This window comes from Capsicum annuum, chromosome 7, assembly GCF_002878395.1.
Source record: "Capsicum annuum cultivar UCD-10X-F1 chromosome 7, UCD10Xv1.1, whole genome shotgun sequence".
Taxonomy (NCBI): domain Eukaryota; kingdom Viridiplantae; phylum Streptophyta; class Magnoliopsida; order Solanales; family Solanaceae; genus Capsicum; species Capsicum annuum.
The window spans coordinates 59,890,074-59,906,454 of record NC_061117.1 but is presented as its reverse complement, the minus strand read 5'-3'; the positions used below and the strand labels follow the sequence as shown (position 1 = coordinate 59,906,454).

Genomic DNA, 16,381 nt, shown 5'->3' with positions numbered 1-16,381 from the left:
GTGAAAGTTGTCTTTTCTTGGCCTTCCGGGGCGATACAAATTTTATTGTACCCCGAGTAACCATCAAGAAAGCAATACCAACTTCGACTGGCTAGCCTATCTAACATTTTATCCATGAATGGTATGGAAAAGTGGTCTTTCTCGATCCATGAGTTCAATTTGCGTTAATCCATACACACTCTCCAACCCATGACCGGGCGCATAGGTACAATATCATTATTCTCATTTGGGACCACTATCATGCTGCCCTTCTTAGGAACACATTGAAATGGACTCACCCACGTGCTATTTGAAATTGGGTAGACAACTCCCGCATCAAGCCACTTAATAATTTCCTTCTTGACCAACTCTTGCATCAGTTGATTTAGTCGCCCTTGGTGTTCCACACTAGGAATATGATCAACATTTATCTTAATTTTATGAGAACAAATTTTGGGAGGAATGCCTATAAGGTCTGCGATAGTCCATCCGATGGCACGAATAAACTTTTTCACAATTTTTTTCAAGGCATCCACTTGACAAGGTTCAAGATAACCCGCTACAATGATTGGCAATGTATTATCCTCACCCAAGAAAACATATTGGAGATGGGATGATAACGGATTAAGTTTGAGTTAGGGTGGTTCAATAATAGATGGCTTGGTGGGTGGACTCTCATGGTTTTTTAAATCAAGATCCAATTTGATTGGGTTCTTGGTGTAAAATCCAAGATCCGTCAATGAAGCTACCACATCATCATATTGTTCAACCACCTCACTTCCGAAGTTCCATAACACACCCACCAAGGGATCATTCATAAGATCCATTTCAACGGTGTTAGCTACCTCATCATCAACCACATCAATCACTGAAATAACTTGTAAGTCCATAGGTTGCTTCATGGACTTACACACATTGAAGGATACTTCTTCATTGTTCACCCAAAATTTCATCTACCCATATTTCACATCCATTAAGGCCCTTTCGGTTGCTAATAATGGTATACCAAGAATGATTGGGACCTTATGATCAATCTCACAATCAAGAATAACGAAGTCGTCTAGAAAGATAAGCTAGTCAACTTTCACAAAAATATCATACAAAACACCCACGAGATTTTTGATTGAACGATCATCCATTAGAAGCCTCATAGTGTTAGGCTTAGGAGCACCCAAGCCTAACTTTTTAAACATAGGAAATGGCATTAAATTAATACTTTCACCAAGATCACACAATGCTTTTCTGAATTTGTAGACTCCGATTGTGCAAGGAATATGAAATACACCCGGATCTTCTTTCTTTACCACCATTGTGCTAGACATTATAGCACTACAATTGTAGGTTACCTCAATTGTTTCAAAATCCATGAATCGCTTCTTTGTAACCAAGTCCTTCATAAATTTAGCATAATCAGACATTTCTTGTAAGGCTTCTAGCAATGGAATATTCATCGATAAATTACTAAACATAGCAAGGAATTTTTTGAACTTGGTATCACATCCTTCTTCTTGAGCCTTTATGGGAATGGGGGAGGAATTTTGATTTGTGGCAATGGAACAATTGTAGTTTCATCCATTTTTGGAGTATGATCCTCAATCACCTTCGGAGTTCTCTCACTTTCAACATTTTTTTCAACTATCATTGGCCGTTCAACACTTGTCTCATTAGGATTTGGATCATTATTAATTGGCTCTTCTAGCAGCTTTCTCTTTGAATTGGCTTGTTCTTCATTTGCCTTTTCATTGGGGTCTTAACCAAGATCAACAACATCTTTACCAAGAGTTTGGCCACTCCTAGTGATAATATCCATGATGTGAGCATTATTTTTAGGATTAACAACTGTGTCACTAGGTAATCTACCTTTTAGTGTTGCATTAAGTTGTGCAGATATTTGGCCCAATTGAGTTTCAAGTTACTTGATAGAGGCCGAGTGAGATGTCACCATTTGATTTAGTTGTGAGAAGTCACCTTTCATTTCTCTAACTACCTTGTCAGTTCCCTTAATACCCATTAAAATCTGAGCAAGGACATCTTCACTTTTGAACTTATCCAGGTCAATAGAACTTGACTCTTTACCCTTTGCCCAATTATGTGGAGATACAAATGGATCATAATCTCTCTTCTTATCTCTCCAATCATGATCTCTATCATGCCAATCTCTATCATAATCTTTTTCCTTCCAGCCTTGATTCCCACCTTGCCTTTGTAGGTAGGGCGGGAACCCCTCGATTGGTTCGATAAAAACTGAATTTCTTCATCAAGAGATTTTGTTTCCTCATCATCATAAGCTATAGCACTCTTAGAAGAAATGACGTTAACTACCTTTAGAGAAGCCCCCATCATATGCTTGGTATGAAGATCAAGTTGTGTCATCACTTTAGCCATATTTGCATCTCTTTCTTCATCTTTTTTATTTTGCTCTTGGCTCACAAAAAATGCGGAGGGAGCTCCCACGGCCACTTTGTTATCTTTTGTGTACCACCCTCTACTTTGCTTAGTTACTTGATCTAATAAAGTTGACGCAACACCATATGATAGTCTAACAAGAGAATCCATAACTGCATTATCGACTACCATCTTGTTCAATTAATCTAATACCCTATAGAAAATTTGTAGAAGCATCTTATCTGGAACCTCATGATTTGGGCATTGCATTAACTTGTTGTTGAATTGTTGCCAAACCTTATATTACGGTTCGCCATTAAGTTAGCAAAAGTTGATGATTTCATCCCTTAGTTACAACATTCGAGAAGGAGGAAAATATCTTTCCAAGAATACCTCCATGAGGTCACTCCATGTAGTGATGGATCCCATGGGCAAAGACCACAACCATAAAACTGATTCTCCTATCAAAGAGAATAGGAAAAGATGCATCAGATTGACTCTTGAAATATGTGGGCTACGTCAAATGGAGAACACACATTAATAAAATTCTTCAACTGTAAATTAGCATCATCATGAAGAAACATATCTCGTCCATGTAGTGGTCTAGAGCTTAAAAATTTGGGGTATTAAGATATCTTCCCCTTGGGATCATTCATCCTTGAATGAAATTGACTAAACTTAGAGGCTAGGGAAAACCTAAAATTTCGCACTGAACACTTATGAGCTGAATCATGAATTAATATTTAAGTTTGTGGCTGATGCATGAGCTGAACTAAAGTCATGAATGCATGCTATGACATAAAAATATCTGGATGGCTGGGATTGAAATAAAAGAATTTATTAATTAGAGAAACTATTACTTTATGCTAGGATTAAGTTTTAAGAGAAAAGATGGGGGTACTTGGACCACATATCTGCCTTTGCTTCCCAAGTAGCTCTCTCAACTGACTGGTTTCTCAACAACACATTTACTAAGGCTACCTCTTTATTCCTCAACTTCCAAACCTGATGATCAAGGATATCAACTTGGATCTCTTCATAAGAGAGGCTATTTTTCATGCCAATATTTTTTGAAGGGACTATAATGCTAGGCCTCCAATGTATTTCTTCAGGAAGGAGACATGGAAGTCTTGATGCACTAATGCTAACTCTGCAGGTAATTCAAACTCATAGGCTACCTTACCATAATGAATTAAAAGCTTGTAAGGTCCAACATAGAGGGGATTGAGCTTCCCCTTCTTACTAAATCTCTTTACCCCTTTTATAGGCAAAATCTTCAAATAGACAGAATCACCTTCATCAAACTCAAGCTCTATTTTCCTCGCATTTGCATAAAATTTCTGATGACTTTGGGCCATCTTCAGCCTTTTCTAATAAGCTAAACTTTCTCCATCGCCTCATGCCTTAAATCTGCTCCTATCAAAGCAGCCTCATTGACCTCAAACCAACTAATAGGAGATATACACTTCTAACATAAAGAACCTCAAATGGGGCTATCAGAATACTGGAGTGATAACTGTTATTGTAAGCAAACTCAATCAAAGGCATGTGATCATCCCAACTATCCTTGAATCAATTACACAGGACCTCAATATATCCTCTAAGGTAAAAAGATGTACTAAGATGAACTTGGGTACCAATACCCTTCTAAAAAGCCTTCCAAAAATGAGAGGGACACTGGGTTCCTCTATCTGAAATAATGGTCAAAGGAACTCCATGTAGTTTCACCAACTCCCTAAGATAGTGTCTGGCATAGTCATTGGATAGATTTGAAGTATTAACTGGTAAGAAATTAGCTGACTTAGTTATTCGGTCCATAATAAACCAAATAGAATCATGATGACCATGAGTACGAGGCAACCCTGTGATGAAGTCCAAATTCACCACTTCCCACTTCCACGTAGGAATATTAAATTCCTAAAGCATACCATTAGTTCTCTGGTGATCAACCTTAACCTATTGGAAATTTGGACACTTAGCGATGAATTTTGCGATATCCTTCTTAATGACATTCCACTAATAGACTTCCCGCAAATCATAGTACATCTAGTGGCTCTTAGGTGAATAGAGTATTAGGAACCCTGATCTTCTACCAATATTTGCTTCCTTAAGTCATCCACAGCTTAAACACATAATCTAGCCTGATAACGAAGAACACTATCTTCCCCTTGGGAAAAAACCTCTATCTCCTGATTCCAAACTGCCTTTTTCAACTAAAGCAAAATAGAATCTCTATCTTGCTTTTCCTTCACCTCAACAACCAATAAATATTCTAAACTATTTGGAACCCAAACACTACCTTCGGTCGAATCAACCAAATGAAATCCCATTCTAGCAATCTCATGAACCTCACAAACTAACTCTTTCTTATCATCCTCCACGTGAGCAACACTATTATAATGACTCTTTAGGTTATTTTCTAAATTTCCACTTATTTTCACTGTTAGAGATTTTCTACAGCTGCCCTAAGTCATTTATGACTTGCTGGAACTGACAGTTTGGTTACTAGGCAGTTCGTTTGGTTTTTAGAGTCATTTTCCTATTTTAAAGTCTCCGCTGGTTTCAAATGGCCAAAGAGGAAAAATTCAGTCACACAACCTCAAATACAAATTTTGAATGTTCTAGCGGCTTTGAAATATTGATTTTCGGCTAGGTGGATGATAATACTCAACTTACGTTTCAATTAAAGTGCAAGACGGTCGTCGTCAATATATTTACCCAACTTTAGAGTCGGGGTCGAATCCACGAGGAACAATGTGAGTGACAATCAAGTTGATTTAAAATAATGGATACTTGTTAAATTCAAATCGATGTTACAAAAAGATAAAAATAGAGGGGTGAGGGTATTAATACTAATGTTTCTTTTTGGGATTTTATAGTATCAAATTGGGGCTATGAATAATTAGAGTCTAGGCAATTAGGCACGGATCTTGGGATTATGCTTTCCAAGGGGAAACATATGCACGAGTGTGTGATAATTTGATGCAAATTCTAAGTGTTGGTGATATAGTATTCTAGGTTAGAAATCCTTGAGACTAGTTTGTCAACAAAACCCCAAGGGTGTCACACATTGACCCTTTCGAGTATCTAATGAGTGATTAAATCAACACCACCTAATACCTCAATTAAAAACTCTTATTTCTAGGCTGGTGCCTTAAGTATAGTCAACTTCATAATCACCCTTATGTCTAAGATAGTGAAGATTGGTCAATTATGCTCATAAATTATCTATTATTGCCTTGGTTCCCACATCCATCTTTCAAAGATGATGTGGGTCCCTAAATTTTACCCAAACCTTTCTTTCAAGGATGGTTTGAGCTTTTAAGAGCTTAGGATTTTCATCCATCAAACCTATTTGGATATTTGGGTCTTTCACCCATAAATACCATTGAATTTACTTAAGCAATAGTAGAATTCAACACTACAAACTAGTAAATGTACCAACAAATCATATCCCATACATATTTACATCCTATTCTAGCATAACCCAAAGAGGAAAAACTAGCTACTCAAGAGATAAATAAGTAAAAACTTTACCCAAAATCTCCATTGATTTGATTTGATATAATCTAAGTAAATGTTACTTCAAACTGTGAGATCCAACAAATCTTCAATGAGAGTTCACTAATTCTTCACTTGGAAGTTACTCCATAATATTGTTCAACCAAAATTTATTTAATATTTTCTTCTCCAAGAATAGAGGCTAAAAACCCTAAAGCAATACTAAAAAGTTGGGGGAAATGGAATATGATGGATTAGGGTTTGAGTCTTTCTTTTGTCAAATTTGGGATCAGCCAAGTGCATTTCCTTTTCTACCCTTGGGCTACACTCTTTCTCTAGGCCTCGATTGTAGAGGCTATGCTGCGTCCACAATCGGATCTCATGATCGTAGCTTGTTGACCTACTTGACTGACCGCAACCGTGGTAACTAAGGCCATTTCTTCTCCAGGTCTTCATCTGCACTTTCTTGCTTCATTTTGATCATTTTTAGCTCTAATCCACATCTTTTTATCTCATCAACTCTGTGCCTAAAAAATGTGGATATTAGTGCATTTAATCACAGTTATATCTCATTTATTCATTCAAAACAAAGTAATGTGTATGAATGTTGAGTGCAAATGAGTGGTAAAATCACCACTCATCAATACCCCAAACTTAAAGCTTTTTCTTGTCCTTAAGAAATACTACCTCTTACCCTAAGACAATAATTATCTATGCCCATACTTCATGCCTTAAAGATCATAATGACTTCAGGCTTAGTCACCACCACAAGTAGCTCATTACACATGGGCCAAGATGTTTTCAGTACACCCCTCAACATAAAATGCAATACCTAAGGATGCACAAGACTTCTAAGAGAAACCAAGCAACAACAATTAATACTCTAGAAGTGACTCACTTTTGACTAAAACTAGGCTATACTCTATTGCCCTCATTTCTTGAAAGGTGACAAAATCACCAACCTCAACTCATTCACATACCTCCTCACAAGAAAGAAAATTCCAAACACCAAGCTACCAAACATATAACTAGGAATTTAAGTGCAAAACTCTCGCCCTCACAAAAAAAATCTCTATATTAACAAGTGCCATACCATAGGCTTGCCCCTATTTTCAATCGCCACTATAAAGAAAGTAAATGGTTGGAGATCTCAAAGGACTTTTTAAGCTTGTAATGTATGTTCGGGTTAGGGTAGTATGTCATTTGGGAACAACTTGGATAAACCCTTCCTTGAACATCTACATCACACTATTTAATTCATTTTTTCAACTATGGGCCATTCCTCTTTGATCTTTTCTCTTTTCATATGCCTACTTTTTACTTCCTTTGTTCACCCATTTTCTTTGATTTCTGTTTCTTGCAATTTTCATGCACTTCTTTTCTTTGTTGGACCCTTTATTTTTCTATTCATTTGCTTTCAATGCTTAGGAACTTAGGAATTTCACAAAAAAAACTTCATGGCCCCAAACTTACTTCCATCAATCTTCACCACCCCCAACTTAGGCTTTTAGCCTCAAGTTGTATTTTTCAATTTCAAGGAGGGTATGGTTCAAAAGAGGGATAAAAAGGGTTCATGGCTTATAACGTGTGTGCCAAAGAAAAGTCCAAAGGCTCAAAGTGGGTAACTAGGGATTTCATTCATGCATGGGTAGGCTTTTTAGGATAAAGTGGTTTCCAAAGTCACAAATATGGCGTAAGATCATTTCTCCAACCAAATACAATCAAAATTAGCCTTGAAAGATTAATGGGGCAAGTTCTAGATAACACAAGTATACATGAGATGAAGGCAAATAACTCACCACACATGGCATGCAAAATTCACCAAAGAGGCTCAATTGTCCCTCCCGTTAGAGACAAAATTTTTAGTATCTATCATATTAACAAGTCAACCATGTATGGAATCACAAAAAGAGAAAAAAGTTTTGTTGCAGAGTTGTTCATTTCGATGCCCTTGATTTTTGAAAATTTTTGGACGGATGGGTTTGCTTATTTTGCATTTGCACCACACACAATTTGCTAAACATGGCAACAACCGAAGTCTTAGTCTTACATTTTGGCTCAATATGGGCAAACCAACCATATGGATACTCAGACTTCACCAAAAGTGTATAATGTGATCCCAAATTTATAATTTACAATGCCACAGTTACTTAGACTTCTCTTGCATTATGACCTTTGATGGCATGGGTACTCAGAATTCCCCTGCTCTTATGATTCAAAACCCCAAACACGATGCTTTAACCTTAAGAATGTCGTCACTCAATCTATCATAGGGAAAACATCTTCATACGTTACCACAATCAAAATAAATCTAAAGTAAAAAGAAAACTAAAACAAAACCCACATGATAATCCATGAAAAAGTGGGCACCATCAGAGTACCCAAATATAACATCCCAAAAACATCAAAAAAAACATCATCCAACATAAATATATCCAGGAACATATCAAAAAACACAAATCTGGGGGCACTCCCAACTAAAAGAAAAGCAGTATCCTAATTGCATGTGCAATAAAGCAAGGGTAAAAGGGGTATTCCTAAATCTGCAACAGGAGCTGTCCTCTCCTACTGACTTTGCACCATCACCACTGGTATTATCAGATGACCAATCCACAGGGGCCTTGTCATCACTCTCAAACCTAGGCGAAGGCATTCAATCATTTGTTTTGAGAACCTTAAAGATGCCCTTTACCCCTTTCTACAGCTTTTTGAAGAGTTTATCTCTCTTCTTCTCTATCTTCACCATCTTTTTATGTGACTCCCTGAGGTCCCTGTGTGACGCAACCAAGATAGAATAAGCTCTCTCTAAGCTAGAAACTATGGCTCCTTACTTTTTATGCTCCTCCTAGTATATCTCAAAATCTGTTTGAGATACATATGAATAGTGAATGGTGGAGGGCTTTCCCGATACCTAAGGTAATCTGGATAATAGCCCCTAACCACTCACATCTGACCTGAGATATCATCTAAGGGGTTGGCTGATGAAGGTCTATAAGAGTCTGTGTCCTCCTGGGTCAACTTGCCTAAGTCCACCTTCATTTTCTTGCTTTGACCAGGGGCATCCTTACCCCAAAATTTAAGTGAGAAGATGCAGGGGCCTGGGTGCACCCAAGTATCTACAACATACTCCTCTACCTCTGCCCTTTTGCAAAGCTCAATGATAAGGGAAAGAAAGAGAAGAAGTGTACCTCCCTGGTTCTTGAAGTGTCACCACTCTAAGAGTATAATCTCGCCCATATTTAGAGTAATGTCAGAGAGGATGCAAGCCACTATCCACACTCGCAAATCTATGACAATAGTTATGTGAGTTCATGGCAATACTCTACTGTAGATAATATTCAGCCAAATCCTGGCCTCAGCTGTGAAGTCATTCATCAAAATATCTCTTTTAATGGTGTTGTAGAGAAATTCTTTTCCTGAACATAATATTTTTGCCATCCATGTCCTTGGCTCGCATACTTTTGCTTGGAACTGCCCCATGTCAGCATTCGGGAGCTCATATATCTCATTAATCTGCTCTGCTATGAAGTTTACTTCATTACCCCAAATCATCATCACTGGGTTTGTGAGAGAAACTATGCTAAGGTTTGCATAGAACTCATGAACCCAATGCTCATTGGCAGTGGTCTGGGGTAAATTACATCTACCCAATAGAAGTGAGTCAAGCATGGAATGCTAGAAGCTTCTCACCCACTTTATAAAGGTAAATACCCTTTTTCAAGACTAATTCAGTACTTGCTAGATCAGTGTAGTAGAGGTTTTATCATTCGACAGTCATAAACCTGGAGTTGTCAAAACCTCCCATCTTTGCAGCTTAGTAACTGTAAGCATTACAATCTAGACCATAATTAGAATTATCATACCAAAATCATACTAGATTAATTAGTTAAGCTTATGTGGTAGTGTTATAGAAGGTTCTAGGATGAGAAATAGGTGTGTAGAAATTTTGGCTTTTGTAGACGACCGCTCTTAGGTATGGCGATCACGGAGCAATGAACGTGATTGCGGTACCTGAGACCATAGTCGACAGTTTTTCACATCACTCAAAACACACAATTTTAACCCTAAATTTATATTCCCACTAGGTGAATCAACATCATAATCAGAGAACTTAAGCCTAGATTGCGTGAGTATAGCCCCAAACTCGAAGGAATTCACATTGAACTCATTAGGGGCATTGAATCAAACACATACTATAAACATTAACTTTAATAATTTTAGGCCCAAATCAGGGTACCCAAGAATTCCCCATTGTTGTGTACACCAACTACAACAGCTAATCACTACAATACTAAAAAACAAATATAGATTTTGAGTCAAAAATACTATGTTGGGCCTTTCCCTAAACTACAAGTTCTAAGTATAAAATTATGATGAAACCAAAGGAGTTGATAGAACATACCGATTGATATGAAGAAAGGAGATTGAAATGAACACTTGGATGCTCTACACAATGCCAAAAATGGAGAGAATTTGAAGAGAGGTGCATGTGAAGAAATGACAGTCAGATAGTTATTTTAGTTGATTCGACCGAGATCGCGGTCCTATTTTCGCTATTGCAGGCACGCGGCTTTCGCGATTGCAGAGGTATAGGCCGCAGTCGTGATAGCTGAGACAAAAATTAAGGTCTCATGTACTCCTCTGTTTAGTCCAAATATGCCAATTTCACAGTTCCTTTTTTCAATTTCAATCAAAATTCCTCATAGCACAACCTTTTCATGGATTATGCATGAACAAATGCATAAATAATATCTACTCTGTCATGCATAAAATAAAAAGATACAAGCTAATTTTTGTGGCTTTATATGGTACCTCCCATCGAGCTCTTAGTTTAATGCCTTATCATGATGCCTCCTCAGCTCCCGTTTGTGCTTCTACTTAGAAGATTTGAATCTCCATCCTAACTTTCATTCATGATGCATTGAGAAATAGAGGGACCCAAGATTTCGATCTTCCAAGATGAAACTTGGAAGATGGGAGGAAATAACGAGGGAGCTTCTATCTCACCATTTTGAAGACTTGAACCTTTACCCAACTTCACATCACATTTGCATTTTGGCTCCTTAGTTAAAGGTATGCATATCAATAGGTCACTAGTTATACATCGGAAGTTGAATTTCTTGGCCATTGATGGTGGGGCTTCCAATTTCTCCCTTGGATTGTCAAATCCCAAAATATAGGGATTGTACTCCTTCTTCTGACAATCCACCATTTTTTTAGGTAGATGGATTGTCATCACATTCTCTAAGTACAATGTTGAAAAGTGATTTGAATGAGGTCTAAACCTTTATCCCGAAATTGTCTTCTTCACTCTGAAATAAACTAGAGTCATCATAAGAGATGCGTTTTGGTTCTTCTTTTGACTCTAGTACCGTTTCCTTTATTTGGACATCTTCTACATCATTTGATTTGGCTGATTGGGAAATCACCGAGGATTCTTGACTACCAAGATGATCATCATATCTTGGTTTCTCTTCTTAATTAACCCCCTCTTGGCAAATGGGCAAGGTAGTGGTATTTTTAAGTTTTGATTCCTTTCCCATTTCCTCTATCTTGATAATTTCCCTTACAAATGCCTCATTGGATTGATGTATGTCTTGCACTTCTCCACCGTTGTAGTCACCTGATCCAAAATAGTTTGAAGCATTGCCTTAAAACTATTGGATCTGGTATGTTGCTCTTCCTTCATCTCATTATAAGACCTATCAAACTCATAAGAAGAACTAGTAACTCAGTTAGCATAATAAGGGGAGGGGACATTTAGGAAATCACTCCAATGTCCATCTTGACCACCACATAAAGAACAATCATACTCCTAATAAGATCGAGATGGTATTTCCATCTCTCTCTAGGGAGCATATGTGCAATTTCTTCTAAAGTGAGGTCTGTCATATTATGGACATGGATCGTCAAGATAGGACTTCCAACTACCAAAATCATATTTGTCGGAAGATTTCATAGAGAAAAGTAAACAAAAATGAAAATCTACCTAACACAAGAAACAAAAGAAAATCACAAACAAATATTTATAAACTTGAATTCAAGCAAGTAAGCTAGAATTTCAAAATAACTTAATACACTAAATTGTTCCTCGCCAATGGTGCCATTTTTTATAATTCTCAACTTACACGTCAATTTAAAAGCAAGACGGTTGTCGTTAATATATTTACCAAACTTTAGAGTCAGGGTCGAATCCACGGGGAACAATGTGAGTGGAAATCAAGTTAATTTGAAGTAATGGATACTTGTTAAATTTAAACCGATATTACAAAAATATAAAAATGGGAGTGTGGGGTGAGAACGGTATTAACACTAATATTTATTTTTGAGATTTTATAGTATCAATTTGGGGGTATGAATAATTAGAGTCTAGGCAATTAAGCACGGATCATGGGATTATGCTTTCCTAGGGGAAACATATGCACGAGTGTGATAATTTGATGCAAATTCTAAGTGTTGGTGATGTGGTAGTCTAGGTTAGAAATCCTTAAGGCTAGTTTGTCAACAAAATCCCAAGGGTGTCACTCATTGACCCTTTCGAGTACCTAATGAGTGCTTCAATCAAAACCCACCTAATACCTCAATTAAACACCCCTATTTCTAGGATGGTGCCTTAAGTATAGTCAACTTCACAATCACTCTTATGTCTAAGATAGTGAAGATTAGTCAACTATGCTCATAAATTATCTACTATTGCCTTGGTTCCTACATCCCTCTTTCAAGGATGATGTAGGTCCCTAAAGTTCACCCAAACCTCTCTTTAAAGGATAGTTTAAGCTTTCAAAAGCTTGGGATTTTCATCCATCAAACCCATTTGGGTATTTGGGTCTTTCACCCACAAATCCCAATCAATTTACCCAAGCAATAGTAGAATCCAACACCACAAACTAGTAAATGCACAAACAAATCACATCCCATACATATTTACACCCTATTCTAGCATAACCCTAAGAGAAACAATAGCTACTCATAAGATAAATAAGTAAAGACTTTATCTAAAATCTCCATAGATTTAATTTGAGAAAATCTAAGTGAATGCTACTTCAAACTATGAGATCCAACAAATATCCAAAGGGAGTTCACTACTTCTTCACTTGGAAGTGACTCCAAAATATTCTTCACTCCAAATTTATACAATATTTTCTTCTCAAAGAATGGAGGGATATAAACCCTAGAACAATACCAAAAAGTTGGGAAAATAGAATATGATGGATTAGGGTTTGAGTCTTCCTTTGTCATATTTGGGATCAGCCACGTGCATTTTCTTTTTTTCCCTTGGGCTGAACTCTTCCACTAGGCTGTGATCGTAGAGGCTATACCGCGATTGCGATCACAGCTTGTTGACCTACTTGACTGACCGCGATCACCGTCCTTAGACTATGGCTGTGGTAACTGAGGCCATTTCTGCTCCAGGTCTTTATATGCACTTTCATGCTTTCTTTTGATCATTTTAAGCTCCAATCTATATCTTTCTATCTCATCAACTCTGCCTATAAAATGTGGATATTAGTTCATTGAATTATAATAATGACTCATTTATTCATTCAAAATAAGGTAATGTGCATGAATATTGAGTAAAACTGAGTGGTAAAATCACCACTCATCAGTGGACTCTTGTTTTAGGTGTTGAGGCACCCGAGATCAATTCGACCTATTTGTCAGAAAGTTAAGGAATTGGAAATTGAGAGTGGTACACACATTTCATCGAAACAACCTCGAATGGAAATTTTTACTATGCCATTGAGTCCAAAATATTGAATTTGGTATGGTTACATAGTTTGTTTGCATATACGGGATTCCAAATGAATCACGAGGGCTTGGCAGAGACTTGAAAATTCCAAGTCTACTGCTGTTTTTATGTGCATCGCCATTGCAAGCCAAGGTTCATGATCGTGATACCCCTAGTAAGACTCAAGTACCACGATTGTGGTGTCTTCTTGTGATTGAAATTCACTAGTGCAGTCCTAATATACCACAATTGCGAAGATCAGGTTGCGATCACGAGACCCGAGTACCTGGGAGAAGTATAAATAGGCCATTTTATCACAGTATTGCTCATTCTTTACCCAATCTCTTGAGACTGAAACCTTTATTGAAGCAGTAAATTAAAATTAAAGCTTGTGGTTGATTTGGGAACCTTTATTAATGCTTATTTCTTGATTCTCCTTCAGATTTGAGGTAAGATTCCTCTAGATTCATGGTTGATTTTTCATTTGTTGATCAAAAATTCCAAAACCTTAGGGGCTTTATTTTAGCCCCAAATTAGCTTGGAATTCACCCATTTTGAGGTTAATGACTCCTTAAGAATGTGGGAATGTTGGGTTGGCTTCGGAAATATAATTTTTTATAAATGGGACCCACATGAGATTTTAGGTGATTTTTGGACTCGAATCACAATGGTGAAATATGGGTATAATTATTCTCTTATTAATGAGTATAATGTGATTTTGATAGCTTGGCATCGTGCAAAAACTTCTCAAAAAGAAAAAGCGGTGATTTAGCTGATTATTTAGCTTTCTTCGTCGTCCATGTAGGCTAGGTTTTATCCCTTATTAGATTGAGCTAATTCGTAGTGTGTTTATGATATCGTATTATATTTTAGATGGGTTTAGGTATAGGTATGATGAGTTGTAATTCTTGGGTTAGTTGACCTAGTTGCTTATGTTCTAGATGGATTTCCTATCTTAGGGATACTTGAGGCTTATTTAACATCTCAAAGTTGATTTAGATACCTTAATCCTTGTTTGGGTAGAATTTACATAAAATGGAACTTTGGGGATTAGAAGTGGGCCCTTGACCCACCTTAGGCTAAGACACATACTAGCTTTTGTTGACCGTATTATGATTGTTAGACTCTTGGAGTTGCTTAATGAGGTAATATTGGGAAATTTTGGACACTTGATAGGTTTGTTGGTTGATGCAATGATTGATTCCTATTGATTATCCTATTACCTATGCTATTTGATGATACTATTAATTGTGTTAATATATTTATAATTATCGATTCAAGTCCAACTATTGATGATATATTTATCGATTCAAGTCTGGCTATTGATGATATATTTACCAGTTCAAGTCTGACTATTGATGATATATTTACCGGTTTAAGTCTGGCTATTGATGATATATTTACCGATTCAAGTTCAGCTATTGATTATGCTATGATGATATACTCATTATGATATGATGATATTGGGGCGTGAGATTAAAAATAGCAATTTGGCTAAGTCTATAATGAAATGGTTATAATGTGATATGGTATAAATGAATTCTAGTGAAATAATGATTTATTGATAAATGTTGATTAATTGACAAATGATGAATATGGACAAGAGATGGCTATAGTGTGGCATGACTTGGATGAATTCTAATGGTATTATGAGAGTGATAAATCATAGTGGTGGAATATGCTATCTTGTTTGTACCTTCCAGACTTATGGGGTCTTGCCATAGGTTATTTACTTTTCTTCACCAATTGGCATATGGGAGCCAATTTTGTAGTTATGTTTGCATGTGTTGATGCTTTATGTTATGTTATGATATTATTTCTGTTTATTTACCTATGTATGCACAATGATGTTGAAGTTGATTCATGTTTATTTTCTTACCTTAATTTAGTTATGTTATCTTGCTTCTATCATACTTATATCATGATTTAGCTCAGTCGATCGATGATTCGTGATGAGTACCCATTGTTTTGGTACTCATGCTACACTTCTGTACCTTTTTGGTGCAGATTCGAGTACTAGTTGTTGCCGTTGATCGATGTTCGTGCTATGTTGATAGCTTGAGATAGGGTGAGCTTTTGGAGTCGGAGTCACTTATTTCCTTTTATCTTTCTATGTTTAGTCTCTTGTTTCAAGATAGACGTACTGACTATTTTAGATACTTGGATTGTAGTTTTATTTCTAGATGCTCTTGTACTAACTCTACCAGGTCATGAGATGGTATTTATGTAGTGACTACTTTTAAAATATTTCTATTATCTTCCTTATTTATTGTGTTGGATTACCTATTAGGCCCTTTTGGGGGATTTCCACCAAATTAACCTATTGTGTTTAACTTCGGGTGAAGGCCAACATAAGAAATAATAAATATAAAATTTGAGTTGTTGCTTGAGTTTTAGTCATTACCGCTTTTCTCTTTCTATTTTATTTTTAAAATATTAACTTTTTGTATGTAGTGTTATTCATAGATTTACCTTTCTTATCAAATTTTAAATAATTCTCATCTTAAATTCAAATAAAAATAGATAAGTTATCACAACTTAGATTTTATCTAATATTTAAAATTAATTAAATTTTATTTTAGATAGTAAAAAATCATTGAAGATAAATTTTCTTCAAAAAAAAAATAGAGAATAATGAAGAAATTTTAATTTTTTTTAATAGTTTATATGCATGCATAAATTTAAAGATTTACATGTATAAATATCCATGTTTCTCTTTTATTAGTTAATCAAATTGTATGTATGTTTCTTCACAATTTTAGTTTTATAAAATCAAAACAAAAAATA

The 16,381-nt window shown here is 36.3% G+C and overlaps 1 protein-coding gene across 1 annotated transcript; it reads right to left on the bottom strand.

Annotated features, from left to right (window-relative positions):
• Positions 1–1,052: 1,052 nt before the first annotated feature.
• LOC107876535 lies at positions 1,053–1,430 on the bottom strand. The gene has a single exon (XM_016723439.1). It carries the CDS (start codon positions 1,428–1,430, stop codon positions 1,053–1,055), a length of 378 nt encoding a protein of 125 aa, XP_016578925.1.
• Positions 1,431–16,381: the final 14,951 nt, after the last annotated feature.

Excerpts from the sequence above, each read along its gene's own strand:
- LOC107876535 (XM_016723439.1), bottom strand. The coding sequence starts at position 1,430 with ATGAATATTCCATTGCTAGAAGCCTTACAAGAAATGTCTGATTATGCT.